General features: G+C 41.9%; 1 protein-coding gene across 1 annotated transcript in view; it reads left to right on the top strand.

Moving 5' to 3' along the window:
• UQCC2 (ubiquinol-cytochrome c reductase complex assembly factor 2) overlaps positions 1-25,726 on the top strand; it is a 40,179-nt gene that overhangs the window by 13,756 nt on the left and 697 nt on the right. The window contains exon 2 of the mRNA XM_077481410.1: positions 12,954-13,028. Coding sequence (XP_077337536.1) covers positions 12,954-13,028 — 75 coding nt within the window. The remainder of the gene's footprint in view (positions 1-12,953; positions 13,029-25,726) is intronic.

The raw sequence follows: 25,726 nt of genomic DNA, 5'->3' as shown, positions 1-25,726 counted from the left end.
TCGCAGCTGATCACGTGGTAAGAAGCCTTTGTCACTGCGTGCCTCCGCATGTTATCCTGCTTGACGTCATATGACGCCTAGTCAGGATAACGGAACCACTACCTGGATGTCAATCTGTTATAGGCCAGATGGGAAGTGTTTAATCAGACGCTCACCTGTCCCACAGACCAGTCATGGGGGTGCAGGAAGCCTTGCCCCTCTCCCCCTCTCCGAGGTGCCAGCATTATAACTGTGGGTATCCGGCTGTGGCTTCTGAGCCGGATTGGCACTGCGCATGCGAGAGCCACGCTGAGCGCTGTTAATGGCCGGGCAATCTTCTGGGACCTGTGAGGAATCCTAGAAGATTGCAAGGAGCTAGGGGGCAGAGGTGAACTTCCATCGCTGCCGGAACTAGGTGAAGAAGTGGAAGCTGGGTGCCCATAAAAACGGGGTACCTGCTCCTCCCCCCAAAAAAAATGACATGCCAGGTCAGGGGGTCACCTGCACTTAAAGTGGAAATTCCATTTTTGGGTGGAACTCCACTTTAAGATATTAGAATATATTATTATACAAGTGATTTATGATTTTTTGTTTTGTCTAAAACTGAAAATAAATAAAAGAAATTGTAAAACAATATTGAGTGGAGATTTTCAGTCACATGATATCTTACTTTCAGAAAATGAGATTAATAAAAGTTGAAAAACATGAATGACCTGAAGGCAATGCAGATTTCTGTATTTTCTTTTCTTTTTACTGATCTACAAGCAGCATATGTTTACGCACCTGTCTGTAAATGAAAATAATGGTCTTTTTGGGTGGAACTCTGCTTTAATGCATTCTATGCATTAAGATCAAAAACCTTCTGTGTGCGGCAGCCCCCCTAATACTTACCAGAGGTTTCTCTCTATCCAGGGATGTGCACGAGTGCCTCAGCTGTCTGAGACTCTCCCTCTTGATTGACTGAGACACAGCAGTGGCGCCATTGGCTCCTGCTGCTGTCAATTAAAGTCATTTGGCCAATCAGGATGGAGAAAGGGCAGGGCTGAACCACGGCTCCATGTCTGAATGGAAACTCAAAGCTGCGGCTCGGCTCGGGTGCCCCCATGGTAAGCTGCATGCTGTGGGGGCACTTGACAGGAGGAAGGGGCCAGGAGCACCAGTGTTGAACCTGTTTTATACAAAACCAAAGGGTCTGGAGGTGGAGAAAGGTGCCTACCTACACTGAGAGGCCTAAAAAAATTAAAAATAAAAAGATTGCAGACTGGCTTGGTCCATGCATACAAATTAAAATTGTTTGTTAAGTTTTGACCTCCATATTGTATGGTTTTGGTAAATCTAAAGGAAAGTTGTACAAGAAAATTGTATAATGTATAGCCAGGCTTACAAGGTGTTTTGCCTCTGCTTCCCTGGTCAGTTTGATTGCCACACCACCTGCTCAGCCCTTTTGCGTTTATTGCTAGCCGCTTCAAGTAGAAGCTGCAGTCAGTCAGATTTCGGGTATCAAATTGGCTACCAGTGCATCACAATTGATGTTTGTTTTGGTGCTCTACAGTCCACTGGGCTTTACTGTACAATGCGCTGGGGTTCCAATCACAAACAATGGCACCACCGTGCACCGCACGTTGGGAGCTATGCCTCTGCAAAAAATAATGCATCTTAAATTATGTAAAGTCGAAATTCAAAACCTTGAATACTGAGGTTCTCTAACAGCCTCCATCTTTTTGGAGCTTCTGTGTATCTATAGTTTTGTTTCACATACTACAGGACTTGTACGTATATAAAAAAAAAAAAATACTAAGCCTGGAAATTGTCTATTTTAGTGCAATACTTCTTATTCTGTTATATCCTTTTGCACCCAATTCCCTTCCCCCATGCATCCCTGTGTTTGGTCCGACTTCTCAACGCATCAAAAGAACAGGAAAAGAGCGGCAGAATCAGAGAAACTCATGCACTCTTTTGATGTGCTTTTTATGGAATGATTCATTGCTCATATATTCATTTAACTGAATAGCATTCTAAACACTGGCTTCTATCTTTACTAGGCATATTAAATTTGCACTAATTGCTGTATAAAATTTGGCAGGTGCTTAAGATCCCAATGGACACCGAATATATATCTGTTTCATGAGTCCAATTGCTTAATACAATAGTACAAACGTAGCTATAACATCGATTTTGTGAATGTATCATACAGTTATGGTACAGAGCCTTGCAAAAGTATTTGCCCCTTTGGCTTTGTACCCATTTAGTTACATTACAGCCTTTAGTTCAGTGTGTGTGTGTGTGTGTGTGTGTGTGTGTGTGTGTGTGTGTGTGTGTGTGTGTTTTTTTTTTTTTTTTATCAGACGTTTATGTTCTGATCCATCACATATAATTCAAAGTTGGCGAAGTAATATTAGAAAAATATATACGTAAAACTATTTTTCAGAAATAAAAAAATTGCCATGGGTTTATGTATTTACCCCCTTTGTTATGAAGCAAATAAAAAGCTGTGGTGCAACCAATTATCAAGTCACATAATTAGTGAAATGATGTCCACCTGTGTGCAATCTAAGTGTCACATGATTTGTCATTACATATACACACCTTTTTGAAAGGCCCCAGAGGCTGCAACACCTAAGCAAGAGCCACTGCCATGAAGACCAAGGAACTCTCCAAACAAGTAAGGGACAAGGTTGTTGAGAAGTACAAGTCGGGTTAGGTTATAAAAAAAAAAAAAAAAAAAAAAAAAAAAAAAAATCCAAATCTTTGGACCACCATCAAATCTATCCTAACCAAGTGGCACAACAGCAAGCCTGCCAAGAGACGGCCGCACACCAAAACTCACGGACCAGGCAAGGGTGGCATTAATCAGAGAGGCAGACAGACCTAAGGTAACCCTGGAGGAGCTGCAGAGTTACACAGCAGAGACTGGATGACATACATAGGGCGACAATAAGCTGTACACTCCATAGCGTTGGGCTTTATGCTAGAAGAAAGCCATTATTTTCAGCAAAAAACAAAATGGCACGTTTTTGTTTTCGAAAAGAGGGAAGGTACTCTGGTCTGATGAGACTAAAATGGAACTTTTTGGACATCAAAGAAAACGCTATGTCTGGCGCAAACCGATCACATCACTCGAAAAAACCCATCCCCACAGTGAAACATGATGGTGGCAGCATCATGCTATGGGGATGTTTTTCAGCAGTCGAGACTGGGAACAATGACCCCAAACACACTGTTAAAGCAACACTTGAGTGGTTTAAGGGGAAACATGTAAATGTGTTGGAATGGCCTAGTCAAAGCCCAGACCTCAATCCAATAGAAAATCTGTGGTCAGAATTAAAGATTGCTGTTCACAAGCGCAAACCATCCAACTTGAAGGAGCTGGACCAGTTTTACAAGGGTGATGGGCAAAAATCCCAGTGGTAAGAGGTGGCAAGCTCATAGAGACTTATCTAAAGCGACTTGGAGCTGTGATAGCAGCAAAAGGTGGCCCTACAAAGTATTGACTTTAGGGGGTGAATAGTTATGTACAAAAAAATCTTGCTGTGGGTATGGTCTGTAAATTAAATGATGCAAATCCTCAAACAATCCATGTTAATTCCAGGTTGCGAGGCAACAAAACACGAAAAATGCCAAGGGAGGTGAATACTTTTGCAAGGCATTGTATGCCTCTAAAGTCTAGTACACATGGGATGAATGCCAGGTGACATCGGCCAGTTCAAAAAACCTGCGACATTTGGCCCATGTGTATGGCAGCTGGTCCAACAGCTGTGAAGGACTGACATCCTGCAGTGCCCGCAAGGTCCCCCTGCTCAAGAATGCACATGTACATGCCTGTCTGAAGTTTGCTAAGGAACATCTGAATGATTCAGAGGAGAACTGGGTGAAAGTGTTGTGGTCGGATGAGACCAAAATCGAGCTCTTTGACATCAACTCAATTCACTGTGTTTGGAGGAGGAGGAGGAGGAATGCTGCCTATGACCTCAAGAATGCCATCCCCACTGTCAAACATGGAGGTGGAAACATTTATGTTTTTAGGGGGTGTTTTTGTGCTAAGGGGAAAGGTAAACTACACTGCATCAAAGGGACAATAGACGCTGCCATGTAATGTAAAATCTTGGGTGAAAACCTCCCTTTCTCAGCCAGGGCATTGATAATGGGTTGTGGATGGGTCTTCCAGCAAGACAATGACCCAAAATTCATGTCCAAGGCAACAAAGGAGGGGCTCAAGAAGAAGCACATTAAGGTCCTGAAGTGACCTAGCCAGTCTTCAGATCTTAATCCCATAGAACATGGGTCTTCAAACTATGGCCCTCCAGTTGTTCAGGAACTACAATTCCCATCATGCCTAGTCATGTTTGTGAATGTCAGAGTTTTACAATGCCTCATGGGATGTGTAGTTTTGCAACAGCTGGAGGGCCGTAGTTTGAGGATCCCTGCCATAGAAAATATGTGGAGGGAGCTGAAGGTTTGAGTTGCCAAACGTTGGCCTCAAAACCTTGAAGTGTTAACCCACTCATATAAAATGTACATAATTCTGCTGATTCCCTAATGACAGGAGCTCCTGTCTCTGTTTTATACAAAAAAAATGCCTCATTTACCATATTTCAGAGTGGTTCCCTGCGATCATGCCACCGGCTTGGTGTCTCCTGCCCGGCTGACTGATGCAGCGGGGAGGGCCGTGATTACCCTGCTGATGTCAGGACACGAGTAGGAGAAGAGAAATCCAGCCGGTCATGTGATTGCAGGGATCCGCTCTGAAATACAGTAAAGGAGCAACTGTTATTAGGGAACCAGCAGGATTATATAAGTTTTAAACAGTTATGAGAACCGGAGGAGCAGAGGGGGTGGGCACTGACACAGGGGCAGACAGGTGGGGGATAGAGGAGGGTACAGGAAGACAGGAGAGCTGAGACTGACGGAGGCACGTAAACTGTGTCAGGGCTCAGCAGCCACGATACACATTGTGGTCAGTTTAAAAAGAAGAGGACAGAAACTGGCAGGATCAGCCATGTATTTAAGGTGTTACGAGGGGGGGGCAAATTACATTGTGCTGTATAAAAAGGAGCAGGATTGAATTTTTTCTTTTTTTGGGAGGGTTAAACGCTTTAATGACTTGAGAGGATCTGCAAAGAAACGTGGGGCAAAATCCCTCCTGAGTTGTGGGCAAACCCGGTGGCCAACTACAAGAAATGTCTGACTTCTGATTGCCTACAAGGGTTTTGCCACCAAGTACTAAGTAATGTTTTGTGAAGGGATGAAAAATGTATTTCACTCATTTAAAATGCAAATCGGTTTATAACTCTTTTGAAAAGCGTTTTTCTGAATTTTGTTTGTTATTCTGTCTCTTACTGTACAAATAAACCTACCATTAACATTATAGACTGATCGTTTATTTGTCAGTGGGCAAATTTTACAAAATCAACAGGGGATCAAATACTATTTTCCCTCACTGTACAGAACTGAGGAAATGTTATTTAACCTCTTCCAGCCTGCGCAATAGCCGAATGAGCATGAGCTACCTGCTTTGTGATCACCGAGTCAATGAGACCCTGCCAAACTCCACGTTGTAGCAGCTGGCTCTGTGCACTTCTTTGATAATCGGAATATGGCTACTAACTGGCTTGACTGCCATCCTAGCTAAGAATTTCTTTGTCTGCGACAAAATTCTACCAAGTCTGCTGACTTTTTACATCAAGCTAAAACTTTAAAAACTTTAAACATTTGTTGAAAAGGGATATAGACAGAGACAAAGCTACACGAATAGATAGGAGTACATTGTTGATGGATAATCCCAAATCCATCCAAGATACCGAAGGATAGTTTTTTGGGACCGGTCCTTCCAGAGCGAGCAGGGGTTATATTTTTATGACCTGCACCATATGGAGCCTTCTTTTCTTTCTTATAACATGGTTCTAATGTGACACATTGTCCCATTTTGTCACTGGCTCCAGGTATGGACCCTCCACTGAGGTCCAATTTTTATCTGCTTGGAAGACCTGTTTTGAGTTCTGGATATTTGGCTGCCATACCTGGATCCATACTGGCTGATCGATCCAACATGTGCTTCTGGAATGATCCCTCCATAAGTTCCATCTGCATCTGAGTTGGTACAACCGATGAGCATCTGGCTTCCTGGCCAACATAAGCCTGATTGACCCACTGTCGTATGACGGGTGGGTCCACCTTGTCAATGCTCCGTACACACGATCAGACTATCTGGCGGACTTAGTCTGGCGGACAAACCGCCGGAAAGTCCGCTGGACTTTCCGAACGAGCGGACCTGCCCACACACGACCGGACTTTTCCGGCGGACTATGGCGGGAGTCCGCCGTACTTTTGAAATGAACGTATTTGCACACACACGGAAGAAAGTCCGTTTTAATTTTGAACGTGGCTCCAGGTAACCGGGACTAGTGAAGGAAGTCAATGTCGCCAGAGTGACAGGTCACTGGCCCCGTCACCTGGTATGGACTTAAAGGGGAAGCCCTACGCCAAAACGGCATGGGGGTTCCCCCAAAGTCCATATCAGACCCTTATCCAAGCACGCAACCTGGCCGGTCAGGAAAGGGGGTGGGGACGAGCGAGCACTTTGGGGAAACTTAGCCATCCGTTTACCCGCAAGGGTCAATAGCCAGACAGTGGGTGGGTAGCTGGTTGGACTGATGCACTAGGACTCCATATGCAACTTGCTCTGAAGCAATATACTTGATGTGGTGATATCTTGCTCTGCAGTGGTTGAATATATTGTTTTGTTTTAAGCGATATTTAATATATGAACAATGTGATCCCCGTCCCACTGTTTAGGGGTGTGTGGCACCCCTGCCCCACCAGGTGGTCTGGCCAGGGACTGAGAGCGGAGCTGAGGAATAAAGCCCCATACACACACACTATCAGATTTTCTGCAGATTCTTTTCCTTCAGATTTGCCAAAACCATATAATATGAGGTCAAACCTTAGGAGTTCCAATGTGTATGCAATCAGGCAGGCCCTTGCACTACATGGTTTTGGTAAACATGAAGACAAAAATCAGCAGAAAATCTGATAGTGTGTATGGGGCTTAAGACATAAAGAGGACATGCAATATATAGTAACTTAAAAATGACCCTCAGTTATGTTTTTATAATGTCTTTATTTTGTATAGACTGTTGCTGTATATACAGTAATAATGCAAACATCGAATGGCTGGCTGGCTATGTGACTGGATAACTCTGTATCCTCTCCAACATCTTAAGACATGTTTATTGTTTTTTTTTTTTTTTTTTCTTACCAATAAAAAGAATCTGATTTTAAAAATGTTATTGTTGCTGCTACCCAGATGTTTTTATGTGAATGTTGGGATTGGTCCAGCAGAAGATCATTTCTAGTTGGGGCTTCTATAAACTGCACCATAAGATGGTCTTGTAATAGTTGTACATTTCCACCCTTTTACCGTGCCATTACTCAAGTCAATGTCAGGGTTAATCTATCATAACCACCACTGTCCCAGCCTTTTCTAATTGTGTATGGAGCTGAGTCTCCATCTCCTTAATAAAATGTATGTTATCCCAACATCTCATATATTCCTGATATGTGTTTGTTGTACCATATACTTCTATTGTATTTGACCAGTACACAAGGACAAGTGCATGTTTACATATGAGATCATCTCACATTGGACACGCCGATCGCGCTGTAAACGGACGCTGTGATTGGCCGTTTACAGCGATCTGTGACTGGTAATCTGGCCCCTAAGTCTTTTTTCAACTTCCTTTACCAGACCAAGCTGTCCAGCAACATTTGTAGTTATAGGTTTGAGAAAACCCATTTAACACTGACAGGGGTGCTTACAATGGCTTTTATTCATTTATGTAAAACCTATATTCTAAAAATAAAAGAAAAACTGTTTGCTGTAAGTGCTTTAAAAAGGGCTAACTGGAGTTCAACTTTAATTTGTTAGTCGATGTAACACACAGTGCGTGTTCAATGCAAAGACCAGAATGCATAAACTGTGTCCTGATCTGTGCATTGAACCTGTATAGATGTAACCTCCTGGGATGCATGTGGAGATCTGTGCAGTCGGCCAGCTATCATTGATTTGAACAGGCTGGCAGCACTCCACACCTATGAGCCCACGTACACACGGTCGGAGATTTTGCCAACCAAATCCGTCGGATTTAGTCCGACGGATTGTGTCCGAAACTGTTGCATACACACGGTCGGGCCGAGTTGGTGAAAAATCTGATCTTTCAGAACGTGATGACGTAATTTCGTTACGATGGGACTACATTCAGGCTAGTAGCCAATAGCTTTGATGTAGGAATTTGATCTGAGCATGCGTGGCACTTGGTCCGATCAAAATGCTCTACACATGATCGGATTAGGTCCGTCCGGCCCAGTTGGTCGGGAAATATTTCCAACATGTTGGAAAATTGCGTCGGACGGAGATTCGGACGGAATCAGTCCGATGCATATCACACACAGTCGGATTATCTGACGACACGGTTCGATAAGACTCATTCCAACAGATTCTCCGACCGTGTGTACAAGGGCTGAGAGCTGTCTTAACTGGTCTGACTTTGAAAAAGGTTCCTGCATGACTTCGCTGGAGAGCACATTTGGTGGAGGGCTGGACTGGCACCAATTTCCTTTGCGTCCGGATGTTTTTTATTTTGTTATGTTTTGTGTCCCCCTACCATCTGTGCTTGCTTTGACTGGCCTATCTAGGCCAGATGGCAATTTGTATTCAGAGTAGTCTAGTCCTGGGTACCTACATGTTCTTTTTGTACTAATTTAAGAATAAAACTTTTGATAAGAGTTTAATCATGTGAATTGCTTTTTAGTGAGCCCCATAGTTTTTGTCCCCTCCTGTTTGGGGTATTTTTTACAAGTACTAAGGTTAGCAGAGCTATTGGCTTCAGCTGCTGTCAGTAAAGTTACTGAGAGGAGAAGGCAGTGTCTTGTGGGGTACTTTGTGTGTCTATGAACGCTGGCCTTGCGTATGGACACATTGGTGTCTTCTTAGTAGCCAGCTAAGGAGACTCCAGTAAAAGGCAGGGGATGCCAGTGTCTTGGGAACCAGCTGTGAGCTTGGTCCTGGCTTTAAGAGCCAGAGCAGGGCTTTCCGATAGGTGTCCCCAGCCCCCCATACCCTCCCTCTGACGGTGGCACCCATGGGACAGCGGGAAACTGCATGTACGGTTAGAAAAGGGGGACCTTGGGGTCTAATAGATTCCCAGTGTCTCCATAAAGAAGTCACCCCCCTGTACACACCCCACATAAAAAGTGCAGCAAAGAGTGAGCACGTGTATGTAAAAATCAATTGCAGCACACATGTGAGATACCGCTGTGAACGTCGGAGAGAGAACAATAATTCTAGGGCTGTAATATATGGGTAACGCTAAAGTGACAATCTGTAAAGACTTTTGAAGTGTTAACTATGGAGAATTTTGAGTATCGGGGTTTTTTTTTGCATGGGCGTGCACAATTGACATGTTTGGGTTGTGTTGGATAAATAGATACCAATCTTATATATTTTACCAAAATATAGGTGTAATACTGTGTAATTTTGCATTAACATTCATCCTAGTGTTTTTTTTTTTTTCCTGAAAATATGCGTTTGCATTCATATTCAACTATCATGAATAATACTATTTTAAACTAACACCATTTTGTTCTCTAGGGTCTCGGTTTTCAGAAAATATATACTTTTTTTTTTTTTTTAAAGAAGTTTACAGTAACTTTTTAGCAAAAAATTCAAAAATTTCTCTGGTAGATGCCGTATTTATCAGCGTATAACACGCACCCCAAGTTTAGGAGGGAATTTTAACCACTTAAGGACCGCCGCATGTAGATATACGTCGGCACAATGGCACCGACAGGCACAAGCACTTACATGTACGTGCTTGCCTTTCAGCAGGTGGGGGTCCGATCGGACCCCCTCCCGCTGGCTGCCGGGGTCCGTTTTGCTTCAGGAGCGATCCGGGATGAGGGGATGGCGAATGAGAAGCTTCCCCTGCCTGTGCAGTCTTTTTGACCGGACTGCGAGGAAAGCAGAGATAGTGCACCAAACACTACACTGACACGTAGGTACACATAGGCACACAAATCACCCCTCCCAGTCAGTGTCCCTGATTGCAGTGATCATTTATTTACTGATCACTGCATTTAGTGTCAGTTGTGACAGTAAAAACTGTCAGGGCAGTTAGTGTTAGGTCCAGGGTAGCCCCCTACCCCCCCAATAAAGGTTTAACCCCCTGATTGCCCCTAGAGTTAACCCTTTCACCCCCTTTTGCCAGTGTCACTAAGCGATTTTTCTGATCGCTGCATTAGTGTCACTGGTGCCGCTAGGTAGCTAGTTATTTTTTTTATGTTCACCGCCAGGTTTTTATAGCGTTAGGTACCCCCATATACTACCTAATAAAGATTTTAACCCCCTGATTGCCCCTAGTTAACCCTTTCACCAGTGATCACCGTATAAGTGTTACGGGTGACTCTGGTTAGTTTGCTTTTTATAGCATCAGGGCACCCACCATTTATTACCCAATAAAGATTTAACCCCCTGATCACCCGGGCGGGTGATATAAATTAGGTTTTAGGGTCAGGGTCTGCGTCACCCCAGGCAGCGCTAGGTTAGTGCCAGTACCCCTAACACCCACGCGCAAAGCATACACCTCAAGTAGGGGTATAGAATCTGAACAGATCAATATCTGATCTGATCAGATCAGATCTATACTAGCGTCCCCAGCAGTTTAGGGTTCCAAAAAAACGCATTGTTAGCGGGATCAGCCCAGATACCTGCTGGCAGCTGCGTTTTGCCCCTCCGCCCAGCCCACCCAAGTGCAGTATCGATCGATCACTGTCACTTACAAAACACTAAACGCATAACTGCAGCGTTTGCAGAGTCAGGCCTGATCCCTGGGATCGCTAACAGTTTTTTTTGGTAGCGTTTTATATTTAAAGCCTGAAGGCGGTGCTTGGTTTTCGGGGTCCCGTACGCGGCTAGGCTCCCAAAAAGTCCCCCACATGTGGAATCCCCGTACTCGGGAGAAGCAGTAGAATTTATTTTGGGGTGTAATTTCACTTATGCCCATAGCATGTGTGAGCAATATATCATTTAGTGACAACTTTGTGCAAAAAAAAAAATTTGTAATATTCCCGCAACTTGTGGCAAAATATAAAATATTTCATGGACTCACCATGCCTCTCAGTAAATAGCTTGGGGTGTCTACTTTCCAAAATGGGGTCATTTGGGGAGGTTTTGTGCTATTTAGACATTTTATGGCCTTCAAAACTGTGATGGGTAGTGAGGAGTGAAATAAAAAATGTGCACCCTTAGAAATCCTGAAGGCAGTAATTGGGTTTTTGGGGTGCCGTATGTGGCTAGACTCCCAAAAAGTCCAACATATGTGGTATCCCCATACTCGGGAGAAGCAGCAGAATATATTTTGGGGTGCAATTCCACATATAACTATGGCATGTGTGAGCAATATATCATTTAGTGACAACTTTTTGTAAACTTTTATTTTTTTATTTTTTTTATTTTTTATTTTTGTCATTATTCAATCACTTGGGACAAAAAAATTAAAATATTTAATGGGCTCAACATGCCCCTCAGCAATTTCCTTAGGGTGTCTACTTTCCAAAATGGGGTCATTGGGGGGGGGGGGGGTTGTACTGCCCTGCCATTTTAGCACCTCAAGAAATGAGATAGGCAGTCATAAATTAAAAGCTGTGTAAATTCCAGAAAATGTACTCTAGTTTGTAGACGCTATAACTTTTGCGCAAACCAATAAATATACGCTTATTGACATATTTTTTTTTTTTTTTTTTACTAAAGACGTGGCTGAATACATTTTGGCCTAAATGTATGACTAAAATTTTTAGTTTATTCGATTTTTCTTATAACAAAAAGTAGAAAATATTTTTATTTTATTTTAATTTTTTTCAAAATTTTCAGTCTTTTTTTTTTTTTTTTTTCCTTTTTATATCGTAAAAAATATCGCAGAGGCAATCAAATACCATCAAAAGAAAGCTCTATTTGTGGGAAGAAAAGGACGCAAATTTAGTTTGGGTACAACATTGCATGACCGCGCAATTACCAGTTAAAAATGTGAAATTGTAAAAAGACCTCTGGTCCTTAGGCTGACAATTGGTCCGGGGCTTAAGTGGTTAAGGAAAAAAAACTTTTAGGAGGGAAATTTAAGGAAAAAAAACTTGCATTCAAATGCCCATCAATGCAGCCTTATCAGTGTCCATCTGAAGCCTTGTCGGTGTCCTTTGCAGCGTCCAACATTGCAGCCTTGTCCTGCAGCCTGCCCATCATTGCAGCCTGTCTATCATTGCAGCTTTGTGCATCGTTGTCCCCTTGTCTGTTAATTGCAGATTTTATTTTAAAAAATGGCGCCGCCGAGACGTCCTGTGTATCTCGGCCGCTCTCGGCCATTCTCCGAGAAGGGCTGAAGGCAGCCGGAAGCCGCCGAGAAGAGCCAAAGGCGGCTGAAAGCCGCCCAGAGGCTCAAAATCGATCAGAAATCGCGGAGGAGCGGCGTATAACACGCACCCACAATTTTCCCCTGATTTTAAGGGGAGAAAAGTGCGTGTTAAACGCCGATAAATACGGTATGTGGTTAATTGTCTCTGCATGGTGGTCTCTTCAGGTAGAATGCATAATGAGCTAAAAAATGGAAAACTCCATCAAGGAAATAAAAATGGAGATGCTGCTTTTGTTATTTAGAATTGTTATTAATTGTTCCTTGATCTTAGAGTCCTGTAAGAGGTCTACGGCAAATACGGTAATAGACCGTGTAACATTAATATAGTTATCCTGGTATAGCCATGTAAATTATAGATAGAAAAACATGTTTATCATAAACCTTCTTGGTAGTTCTAATGCTGTGGGGAACCTGGGCAGTCATATCAATGTTGCCAATTTTATATTGTGAATAATTTTTGTTTTTACAGCTTTCGTTTGTGCAGTAATTATAGTTTGCAATTACTGTTTATTGCAGATTCAAGATCCAGAAGTATGCGACCAAATGCATGAAAGCCTGAATAGGATAAACAACAATCATTATAAAGAAAAGGTATTCTATGCTATAGTATACTTTCACTCTATTCTCCAATTAAACTAAACCACATCTAGCATTGTCTGAATTTAAAGGGAAAGTCTAGTAGATGTGCAGGAAACATTTGTGTGTGTGTGTGTGTGTGTGTGTGTGTTGTTTTTTTTTTTTTTTTTTATTTATTTTTCTTCTTTCTGTGTCCATACCTTCACAAACTACACTTACAATCCCCTTCAGTAAGCTGATAAAACCTGCTGAATGACTGCTAAAAGAAATTCTAAAAAAAAACCCCTATAGATTTGCAGTGAAAAGCAATCGATCTGCCACTTTGCTAAGCGGCTAGCCATGCATGTCCTTATATATGGCACACATACAGTATCTCCCAAAAGTGAGTACACCTCACATTTTTGTAAAAATTTTGTTATATCTTTTCATGTGACAACACTGAAGAAATAACACTTTGCTACAATGTAAAGTAGAAAGTGTACAACATAACAGTGTAAATTTGATGTCCCTTCAAAATAACTCCACACACAACCATCAATGTCTAAACCGCTGGTAACAAAAGTGAGTACACTCCTAAGTGAAAATGTCCAAACTGGGCCCAATTAGCCATTTACCCTCCCCAGTGTCATGGGACTCGTTAGTGTTACAAGGTCTCAGGTGTGAATGGAGAGCGGGTGTGTTAAATTTGGTGCTATCGCTCTCACTGTCTCATACTGGTCACTGGAAGTTTAACATGGTACCTCATGGCAAAGAACTCTTGCTGCAGAGGTTGAAGGGGTGAGGGGTCAGCCTGCTGTTGCTCAAACCATATGCTGCACACTGTATCAAATTGGTCTGCATGGCTGTCGTCCCACAAGGAAGCCTCTTCTAAAGATGATGCAGAAGAGAGCCCGCAAACAGTTTGCTGCAGACCAAAGACATGGATTACTGAAACCATGTCCTGTGGTCTGATGAGACCAAGATAAACAAACATATTTGATTCAGATGGTATCAAGTGTGTGTGTGTGTGTGTGGCGGCAAACAGGTGAGGAATACTAAAACAAGTGTGTCTTGCCTACAGTCAAGCATGGGGGTGGGAATGTCATGGTCTGGGACTGCATGAGTGCTGCCGGCACTGGGGAGCTACAGTTCATGGGGGGAGCCATGAATCCCAACATTGTAAGCAGAACATGATCCCCCCCCCCTCCCTTCAGGGATGGGGCCGCAGAGCAGTATTCCAACATAATGACCAAAAACACACCTCCAAGACGACCACTGCCTTGCTAAAGAAGCTGAGAATAAAGGTGATGGACTGACCAAGCATGTCTCCAGACCTAAACCCTATTGAGCATCTGTGGGGCATGCTCAAATGGAAGGTGGAGGAGCACAAGGTCTCAATATCCACCAGCTCCGTGATGTTGTCATGGAGTGGAAGAGGACTCCAGTGGCAACCTGTGAAGCTCTGGTGAACTCCATGCCCAAGAGGGTTAAGGCAGTGCTGGAAAATAATGGTGGCTACACAACATTGACACTTGGGGCCCAGTTTGGACATGTTCACTTAGGGGTGTACTCACTTTTGTTGCCAGCAGTTTAGACATTAATGGCTGTGTGAGTTATTTTGAGGGGACAGCAAATTTAAACTGTTATACAAGTTGTACACTCACTGCTTTTACATTTCTAGCAAAGTGTCATTTCTTCAGTGTTGTCACATGAAAAGATATAACAACATTTTTACAAAAATGTGAGGAGTGTACTTTTGTTAGATACTGTATAAGGCTGTCCTATATACATAGATAATCAGAAACTACAACCCCAATTCCCAAAAAGTTGGAACTCTGTGTAAAATCTACATTCTAACAATGCAATGATTTGCAAATCTCAAACACATTTTTTATTCACAATTGAAAATAGAAAACATATCAAATGTTTAAACCGAGAAAATAAGGCCATTTTGAAATTGATGGCAGCAGCCTGTCTCAAAGTTGTAACAGGGCAACAGAAAAGCTGGCAGAGTAAGTGGTACTGACTAGAAAGAAGGGGAAGACATTTTGCAACTAATTAGGTTAATTTGCAACAGGTCAGTAATCTGGGTATGAAAAGGGCATCTTAGAGAGTCAGAGTGTCTCAGAAGTAAAGATGGGCAGAGGTTCCAGTCTGTGAAAAGCTGCATCTGAAAATTGTCGAACAAATTCAGCATAATGTCCAGACGTAGAATTCAGAATATTAATATTCTATATAATATTATCAGCTACAGTACATACTATCAAAAGATTCAGAGAATCTGGAGCAATCTCTGTGCGCAAGGGACACGGCTGAAACAAAATATTGGATGCCTATGATCTTCATTCCCACAGATGGCACTTTATTCTGTGATGGACATCACTGCATGGGCTCAAGAATAAGTCCAAAAATGACTGTCTGTGAAAAGTTTGTTGTACCATCCAAAAATGAAAGTCAGAGCTCTATAACGCAAAGATCCATATCTAAACACAATCCCGAAATGCTGCCATCTTTTCTGGGCCAAAGCTCATTTAAAAATGGTCTGTTGATCCCCTTTCCCCAGCTTTGTTCCTTTTGGCTTTGAAACTCTTAGCACTTGCACTTCGTGCAGACCAAAACATGACTGGAATACCCTATGCAGGCAACGAGTTCAAATTAAGCCTCTTTGCTGACGACGCTCTTCTGACCTTGACTAATTCCCTTACTACCCTCCTGAAATCTGTAGCTCTAAATGTCCCCCTAGATCCTGACCTGGTTGCACTCCTGCAGTCCCACTTCCCTTTCGTTGGACAACCACATATATTGAATATCTGGGAGCCCGGCTGACCCCCACTTACCCCTCTCTATTCTGTTAATTACTACCCCCTGCTTAGATCCTTGACCACTCTTCTGCAGACATGGCAATTTCCGTACCTGTCCTGGTTGGGTCGAATCCACTCTGTAAAGATGATGGTCTTAACAAAACTCCTGTACTTTTTCTGCACCTTACCAGTACGGGTCCCACCACGTTTTCTCTGCCTACTCCCAGAGCAGGATCATACACTTTATCTGGGCTAATAAATGCCCTAGAATTTCCAAGGCTACCCTTTTTATACATAGATTGCAAGGTGGTTTGGGCGTTCCCCATGTCTCTAAGTACTATCTGGCAGCTCAGATCTCCCAATTATCACTACTCCATGCTTCCTCCAATGTCCCTTTATGGGTGCTTCTGGAGCTCCCTAATTGTGCCCCAGAACTTTGCCTGATGTCATTAAGCCCTCTATGCTACATAGTTTAAAGTTGTGGGACTCGGTAAGATACTCGAGCTCCCTTATGTCCTTCCTGCCCCTGCTGCCTATTACTAATAACCGATTGTTCCCCCCTGGTCTTGACCAGCCTCAGGCATTCGTGTGGTGGACCGAATGGGGATCTTACCCAGGTACGCCATCTGTTGACTACACATACTCCACCAACGTGGTCTTCATTCTGTAAATCCAATGACGCTCCCCAGGCAGAATTCTTGTTTTCTTCAGATCCAGCATCGGATAACTACGCTCCGATATACTTCCTCCTACCTGTTCCAGTCATCCGCTTTTGAACATATCTGTCTACATGCTTGGGGTTTCCCGGGCCATATCTCCGCCCTCTATACATCTTTGAATGGTCAATCAGCTTTCACCCCACTCTCCTGTGTCCCAGTGGGAACGAGACTTGGGACATTGGGTTCGATCCGGCGGACTGGAGCAAGGCCTGGTCTTATGTATCTAAATGTTTCTTTAATACTGCCACCTTAGAGGCGGCATACAAAGTGCTGTTGCGGTGGTATTGGGTTCCAGCACGTATTGTCCATGCCAACGCAACCTTTAGCGATTGCTGTTTCCAGGGATGTGGCCATCGTGGGGCTGTACTTCACACCTGGTAGGCCTGCCTGTACTTGGTGGGTTTCTGGTCCAGAGTGTTTGGTTTGCTGTTTTCTCTGTTCCATTTGAATGTCTGTAAAGAGGCCAAATTTGCACTATTGCATTGCCCTATCCCGGGTTTGTTTGCTCGTCAAGAGAAATTGGCAACCTATCTGTTTATAGTGGCCAAAAGGACGATTGCTGAAGCAAAAAAAAAAGTCCCCTTTCAGGAAGTGAAAAACCTTGACGTCTATGATAGTCGATGAACAAATGGCATGCGTGTCTTTGAGTATACTAGACACATTCCTTAAAGTTTGGGAGCCATGGCTGGCAAATGCCTTCCCTGAACTCCCTCTGGCTAGTATGGATTGGCTCTGACTGGTTTCCTGGGTCCTCTTCTCCTTCTGTCTTCCCCCACTCCACTTTTTCTTATTCTCTCACTCTTTCTTATTTCTCTCTCGGTTTTCCTTCTCTTACCAGGGCTCTTAGCCCTTTCCGATTGACAGATGCCCAAGACTATCTTAATGCAGAGTTAATGCATTTTTTTGTCCCGGTTATTCCTGCACTTATGAGGGCTACTCCAAATTACGTATGTTGCACTCAGGATTTCTGTGGCTGTTTTAAATAGGAGGCTGCCCTCTTCTGTTTGTTTGTTGTATTTTATTTGCCACTTATGCGCTAGTTCTAGCCCCTGCGGGCCTTTTGAAATTGTTATACGTTTAACACTATTTCTGCAATAAAAACTTATTGAACCAGAAAATGGTCTGTTGCAAAGTGGAAAACTTTTTTGTGGTCAGATGAATAGAAATTGACATTGTTTTTGGAAATCATGGGCGCCACATACTTCGGACTAAAGAGAAGAGGGACCGTCTAGCTTGTTTTCTGCGTTAAGTTTTTTTTATATTTTTTTTATTTTTTTTTCTAGGAAGGCCTTGCATATTTCAGCAGGACAATGCTAAACTGTATAGTGCATCTATGACAATAGCATGACTTCATAGTAGAAGAGTCTGGGTGCTTAAGGTGGTTGAAACCCTAAAAATAAAATTAAAAAAATATATGTGCCTGTCTCTTTAAGGGAGGCTGAGGTGCATTGGTTTGTAGTGTGTGCAATGTTCTACAATAATGGGTTGATCCTGACTCTTCCTGTGTTCCTCTCTGAGTATTTGCATATTTAAAGTATTTGCACAATGCAGTTACAAAGGGAGACGCACACACCTTTATAGCGGGGTAATCATTCTGCAAAGTGGATTTAAATTTTTTATTTTTTTTTAACAAACTTTACTAGGACTTATTTTTGGGGTAGGGCTTATACTGCAGCCCTCCCTGGAAATCCTGCTAGGTCTTATGATCAGGGTAGGTCTTATTTTCGGGGAACTCGGTACCATGTGATTAGCTTTGGCCAATCAGTCAATAAAAAATCCTGATCACTTCCCCAGAGTAGTACAATGTTACTATGGTAAAATTATATTGCTCTGGTCACAGTGTGTTAAAATGGATCCTAAAAACAATTTTTTTTTTTCTTTTCCTAATTTTCCAAAAATTTACAACTTCAAAAAAACTCACCATGCCTCTTATATATTTGTACTGATAGGCCGTCGGTACATCAGTATTGATCAATTTTCAGATATATACCATAGGTTGTGGACATTTTGGCCTAAATTTCTGAAGAACAATTATTTATTTACAAAATTATAGAACAGAAATAAGAAAAAATGCAATCATTTATTGTTTCAAAATTTTCCTATTTATTTTTTAGAAAAAAGTAAAGTAGTATTCATTCAATGTGCGACAGCATTGAAAGCTGAAAATTTGGCCTGGGCAAGAAGGTCGGACTTGAGTCCGTCGGATAGATTTGAAACCTGTTTTTATTTCTAGGTCTGTCGGATTTTGGGGGAAAAAAAGTCAGCTGGAACCCACACACGATCGAATTTTCCGACGGATTCTGGTCCGCCAGACCAAGTCTGTGGGAAAATCCGATCGTGTGTACACGGCATTAGACCCCTTTTACACTGGGGCGGTTTTCAGGCGCTTTAGCGCTAGAAATGGCCTCTGCAAAGCGCCTGAAAACCACCTCCCATTCATTCCAGTGTGTCTTTTCACACTGAGACGGTGCACTTGCGGGACGTTCCGAAAAGTCCTGCAAGCAGTGTCTTTGGGGCGAGTTGGGAGCTCTGTATTTAGTGCTCCCAAAATGCCTGCCCGTTGGAATGAATGGGGGCAGTGCTTTCAAAGAGCCATAAAACAGGAGTTTTTAAACTTATTTTTTTTTTTTGCTTAAAAGCGCCCCACTAGTGGCCAAAAACCACTTGTGGACAGCCCGCCATCATTGTATGTCGGCTGTTTGTAGTGGAATAGCATTGTTATGGCAGCAGATAGCTGTCATAACCTCGGTATCCTCTTCAAGCGGATATGCTTTCAGATAAGTGGTCTCTGTGGCGTGAGAGGGCCTCCTTCTCGCAGCGCTCCGGTCGTCTCTGCCGCTTATCGTAGTGGGGGGGGGGGGGGGGTGGTGGCACGATCGTGTCCTTTTCCCTGACAGGCCTGGAACTGAGTGAGGGAAAAATTTGTCATTTAAAAAAGTGAATAAGAAATGGCCCTTTTAAGAGCTATAAGTGGAAGTGACATTTTGACATTGCTTCCGCCCTGCAGTGTCATGGAGACGGGTGGGTCATCTTCCCCTCACTCGTCTCCATGCACAGCCATGGGAAGGATCCGATTGCCTCCACCGCTGCCGGCGGCTCCGGTAAGCAGCGGAGGGACTCCACCGCAGAGACCACTTTTATCTTGTATCGGTCAGCCGGCCAAACACGGGGATACCGGGGTTATGGCAGCTAGCTGCTGCCATAACAATGATATCTGCCCTCAAAGTGAAGGACGTACATCGGCGTGCAGCGGTCCGGAAGTGGTTAAAGGGGATTTTTAAAAAAAATTTTTTATAGTAAATTGCAATTTAGCCGATAAATTTGCAATTTGGGCCGATATGTTAGGCCGATTTATTTTATTTTTTTTTTTTTTTTTTTTTTATTATCCCCCTTCATCTCATAAAACCTAACAGACACCTTTCCCACTGGGGTGTTTTTTTAGGCGCTTTTGGGCTAAAAATAGCGCCTGTAAAGTGCCTGCAAAACAGCTCCCCCTGCAGTCTGTGTGAAAGACAGAGTGCTTTCACACTGAGGCGATGCAAGCAGCACGTTTGGAGTGGTGTATACCGCTTCTCCACCACTCCTGCCCATTGATATTAATGGGCACCACTGCCCAAGCGCATGCAATGCGATTTGGCAGCGGTGCTTCACGGGCGCATTTAACCTCTTCTTCGGCCGCTAGCTAGGATTATATGCGCCCCACTAGCAGCCGAATAGCACCGCTAAAATGGTGGTAAAGCACTGCTAAAACTAGCAACATTTTACCACCAACGTCTGCCCGCTCCAGTGTGCAAGCAGCCTATAAAATAAAAACAAGTACTCAAAACTTTTGGACGAAAAAAAAAATAGACTAACTTTACTGTTTTTAGTTTTTTTTTTTTTTTTTTTTTTTTAAATCATTTAGTGTATTCCCCCCCCCCCCCCCCCCCCCCCCAAAATGCATTTGAAAGACCTCTGCGCAAATGCTGTGTGACATAAAATGTTGCAACAACCGCTATTTTATTCCCTAGGATCTCTGCTAAAAAATATATATATAATTTTTGGGGGGTCTAAGTGATTTTCTGGCAGAAAATGCAGGACTTTTACTTGTAAGCAACAAGTGTCAGAAAAGATTTAGTCTTTAAATGGTTAAACTGAGAACTTCTACACACAGATGATTTCATTCATTCAAGTGTAAACATTGTATCTTTCTGTTCTTTTCTTGGCAGGCTGCCCAGAGAGGAGGAAAGACATTTCTATGACTCAGGCAACTTACACTGACTTCTATTACAGAAGTCTTTCCAAGTCCCGCTGTTCTAAATTGGCCTTTTTATCAGCTCAATCGGCCGATGCTGATTAATTAAAAAAACGGCAAATATCGGCCGATATATCGGTCGACCTCTAGTTATAACCCTCCCTTCCTCATAGCCAAATTGAGAAAAAAAGTTGCCTTTAGTTAAAAGGTAAAAGAGGAAATCCCCCCCCACAACCTCAATAAGCTAGCATGCACACAAAAAAAATACAAGCTCAGGAATCCATGGATCCTCCGCAGCACATCCAATGCCATGCCATCAGTCTCTTCTGGCTTCTTGCGGCCAGCCTCGTGATGACATGCATGCAGCCTGCAGCAAAAACTATGAAGACACAGCTACCCAATCCTATGTATTTTTTGGTTGAATGCCCCTAAGCCCCCGTTCGCATCAGCACAATTTGACATGAGATTTGACAGGTCAAATCCGAGCCTATTGCAGGCAATTGGAGTGGCCCAATCGGTGCGACGCTGACTTTGTGGCACCGCATTGATTTCCAAAAGTAGTTCCTGCACTACTTTTGGTGATTTCAATTGACATCTGTGCATGAAGTCGGACTGAAATGCGGCTTTGAAATGAACTTGCACGATTTCTAATTAATGTTCAGTGTGAACGAGGGCTAAGTGCCACATTGTGATTGTTGGTGTGAACAGGACCAGGTTTAAATACGTTTTTTTTTCATGTGCATGCTTTTTATTTTTTTTTTTTTTTTTTTTCCCTTTCTGAAAAAAATGCTGTAAAATACATGACAACATGTTTGGTTGGAACAGACCCTTTTCCTACATTTTGCAAAATCCTCAGGCGTTCCCGAGAAATACAAACAGAAATAATGTGACTCCATCTACTTGCAATCATGCAAAACAAAGAGTGAAATTGGCCTGAAGAGCTTCAGTTGCTTATTTTTATTTTGGTTTTTGTATACTCTAAAACTGATCTTACACAAGTAAACACATAAAAATAGTACAATAAAGAAAAAAGTGAGTGGGTTATAATGTACACTTCAATTCTGTATGCACATTCTGAGTTTCTATACCTGTAAATGTAATGTAAAAGTATGCACTTGGGGGGCTAAGAATATGCATGCATCATACATACTAGGGGGAGTACAACTGGGGAATCAATGGGGGAAAACGATCTGAGGGTTTTTGGTAGATAATAAGCTCAATAACATGCAATGCCAAGCTGCGGTTTCCAAAGTGAGCAAAGTCCTTTCCTGTAATAAGAGGTATGGACTCCAGAGAGCGAGACATATTTTGCCCCTGTTCAAATCATTAGTAAGACCTCATCTGGAATATGCAGTTCAGTTTTGGGCACCAGTTCTCAAAAAGGATATCGGTGAACTGGAGAAAGTGCAGAGAAGGGCAACCAAACTGATAAGAGGCACAGAGGAGCTCAGCTATGAGGAAAGATTAGAGGAACTTAGATTAAGGGGAGATGTGATCAATATGTACAAATACATAAGTGGTCCATATAGTGAACTTGGTGTTGAGTTATTCACTTTAAGGTCCTCACAGAGGACAAGGGGGCACTCTTTACATCTAGAGGAAAAGAGATCTCATCTCCAAATATGGAAAGGTTTCTTCACAGTAAGAGCTACGAAAATGTGGAATAGAGGAGTGCCAGAATAGGTATGGAAGTGGTTAAGCAGAGCCAGTATTTTTTTTTTTTTTTTTTTTTTTTTTTTTTTTTTAAATAAGGAGGTGTTGGTTGCAGTGGTTACAGATGTCCTTAGGGATCTATCACTGGAGTCTAATGATCATCTCAGTTGGATGATGTTAACCCCTAGCCGACCTGCCGCCATCATTCCTTTGACTACAGCAGGTCGGCACGATCCCTTGAACTGTTGTAGCGATACTTTGGCTCGCGGGATCGGGATAGCAGGTGTGCGTGCACGCCTGCTGCACAGCAGGGGTGCCGATGCTCATGGCCGACGGTTGCGGTGACCGCCGGCCACGATCGATCGTGAGCAAGAGACACAGAACAAGGTATGAGTGTGTGTAAACACACACTTCCCTGTTCTGTTCTGAGAGGAGTGACAGATTGTGTGTTCCTATTAGCTAGGAACCACGATCTGTCACTTCCTGTAGTCAGTCCCCTCCCCCTTCAGTTAGAATCATTTCCCAGGGAACACAACCCATTGATTGCCCCCTGGTGTTAACCCCTTCACCGCCAGTGACATTTTTACAGTAATCAATGCATTTTTATAGCATGGATCGTTGTATAAATGCCAATGGTCCCAAAAATGTGTCAAAATTGTCAGATTTTGGCATTGCACAAGTGTGACTCCATACTCCTACAAGATTTGACATTGTAACAATTATATTATAATCTGAGGTTTATAGTAGTTTTTACTATGCTTCCTGTCTAGTACAAGATGATATAGCAGTAATGCATCAAAGTAAGTGTACAGAACTGTGAGCCACAGTAGTACTGAGAAAAAAACTTTCCTAATACATTTACACAGATTCTAAAGACTCTTGAGGATTTGTTTACTCTGCAGTCATTCAGTAAGGATGCTGATCACAAAAAACGCTTTTTTTTTTATTTATTATTATTAAGTAGAAGAGGGTTAAAACTGCAGTCAGTTTCTCTTTTTGCCATCTTTTTTTATTTATTTTTTAAGATTTACCTTCAGTTTCTGTCTTGTAGACTCATGCAGTGGAAAGATGTCTTTCCAATTTGAGGGGAATCTCCAGCTGTTACAGGAACAAATGAAAAAGAATGGTGTTGCGCTCCACACAAAATTAATTAAATCAAATAGTGAATAAATAATCGCATACAAAATCTGAAAGACACACCTATGCGTTTTTATAATCAACAATTAATTTAAACTATATCTATATCCTATATGCATAAAATCATTTATAAAGTGACTAATAGGGTATTCAGAATATACACATATTCCTAATATTTATAAAGTGATCAGTAAAAGGATTCAAATAATCTACGTATTCCTAATAAAGTGCAAGTGAAGCAATAAAAAAAACGCAGGTAATAATAATAATAATAATCCAGAAAGGTGTACAATCCAAAAATGTGTCTTAATCCATAAAAGTGCATCCAAGTGAAAAAGTATGTGTTGAAAGTTGTATAAAGGTAAAATCCAGCAAGTAAAACAACAAAAGAAAATATAAAAGTATACAAAAAAATAATATATAAAAATATAAATAAGGCTAGATATAAACCACAATCCAAAAAAATTTCTTTAAAGTGTCTCTATTTATTGAAAAAATGACAATCCATATCAGGTCATGCAAATAAGTGAATCCACACTGTGCTGTGTAAAAAGTTAATTCTGTGAACAGACACGGGATAGTTCCACCGGTGATCTTACACGGAATTACCTGGAGTGCCTGTGTTAACTGAGGACATCCACCTTAAACATTGGAGCATATTGCTGTCTAACGGACAGCAGTGAGGTAAGGTACCCACTGCACTCAGTGTGTGAGCACCTGCTTTGAGGAGTTGTAAGATCACCGGTGGAACTATCCCGTGTCTGTTCACAGAATTAACTTTTTACACAGCACAGTGTGGATTCACTTATTTGCATGACCTGATATGGATTGTCATTTTTTCAATAAATAGAGACACTTTAAAGACATTTTTTTGGATTGTGGTTTATATCTAGCCTTATTTTTATATTTTTATATTTTGTTTTTTTGTATACTTTTATATTTTCTTTTGTTGTATTACTTGCTGGATTTTACCTTTTATACAACTTTCAACACATACTTTTTCACTTGGATGCACTTTTATGGATTAAGACACATTTTTGGATTGTACACCTTTCTGGATTATTATTATTATTATTATTACCTGCGTTTTTTTATTGCTTCACTTGCACTTTATTAGGAATACGTAGATTATTTGAATCCTTTTACTGATCACTTTATAAATGATATTAGGAATATGTGTATATTCTGAATACCCTAGGTGTGTCTTTCAGATTTTGTATGCGATTATTTATTCACTATTATTTGATTTAATTAATTTTTTTGTGGAGCGCAACACCATTCTTTTTCATTAGTATCACTTGAGGGGAGGGTTTGCACCTCTGTCGGTGGTTTGCTGCAACCATATTAGCTCTCTTTGATTAACCATTGTAGCGCGAGGATAACCAACAATTACCATGTTACAGGAACAAGATTCCCTATTAGAAGATTTTCCTTCTATTGCGGTTTTGGTGGCAATTTTTGATTTCCCCTGACTTTTTTTTTTTTTTTTTTTTTCCCAGTGACATTCTTGATCAGGATGAGTGACTCTCCCTAATAAGGATATGGACAGCAATAAAAATCTGACAGTGGTTCTAACTTCTCGCTGCTCTATAAAAATCTATACAAAAAGCCACCCCCATCAAATCATTCTCTGCAGCTATTACCTTTTGTACCACCAGAGCAGGGCCCTCCTGTACCTTTTTGTATTGAACTGTACTGTAATTGTGTTGTGCCCCCCCCCCCCCCCATACATTATAAAACGCTGCATAAACTGTGCTATATAAATTGTGTATAATAAAAATCAAATTTTTTTTTTTTTTTTTTTTGCCTTTTTTAATTTTACTTTAATTTTTAACTAAAGATTACACAAACCGTCCTAAGTGAAGTGAATTCCTTGTCAATGATGTGTATTAAATGAACGAAATAGCTGGCTATAGGATCGTAGGTCAATTTTCCTATCAAACCCAATACCCCTGTGTTTGAGTATCCAGCACAGCCCATTCCCCTTCAGATTTCTGTCATTTTAAAATGAACTGTATTGTCTCTTGACTCTTCTGGCACAGACTATTTTTGGATGACTGAATTGTGCATGCTTTTTGGTAGTCTTTGATTTACTAGGCCTTTTCACTCAAATAATAATGGCTTTATCTCTTGTGTGGCTTTGCATTCCCCTCCACACTCAATGGCAATAGCTGTGTCCAGCAGGGGGAG

This window comes from Lithobates pipiens, unplaced genomic scaffold (genome assembly GCF_037356315.1).
Source record: "Lithobates pipiens isolate NorthernLeopardFrog02 unplaced genomic scaffold, aLitPip1_a1.2 Scaffold_16, whole genome shotgun sequence".
Classification (NCBI taxonomy): domain Eukaryota; kingdom Metazoa; phylum Chordata; class Amphibia; order Anura; family Ranidae; genus Lithobates; species Lithobates pipiens.
This window is presented reverse-complemented; position numbering and strand designations above follow the sequence as displayed.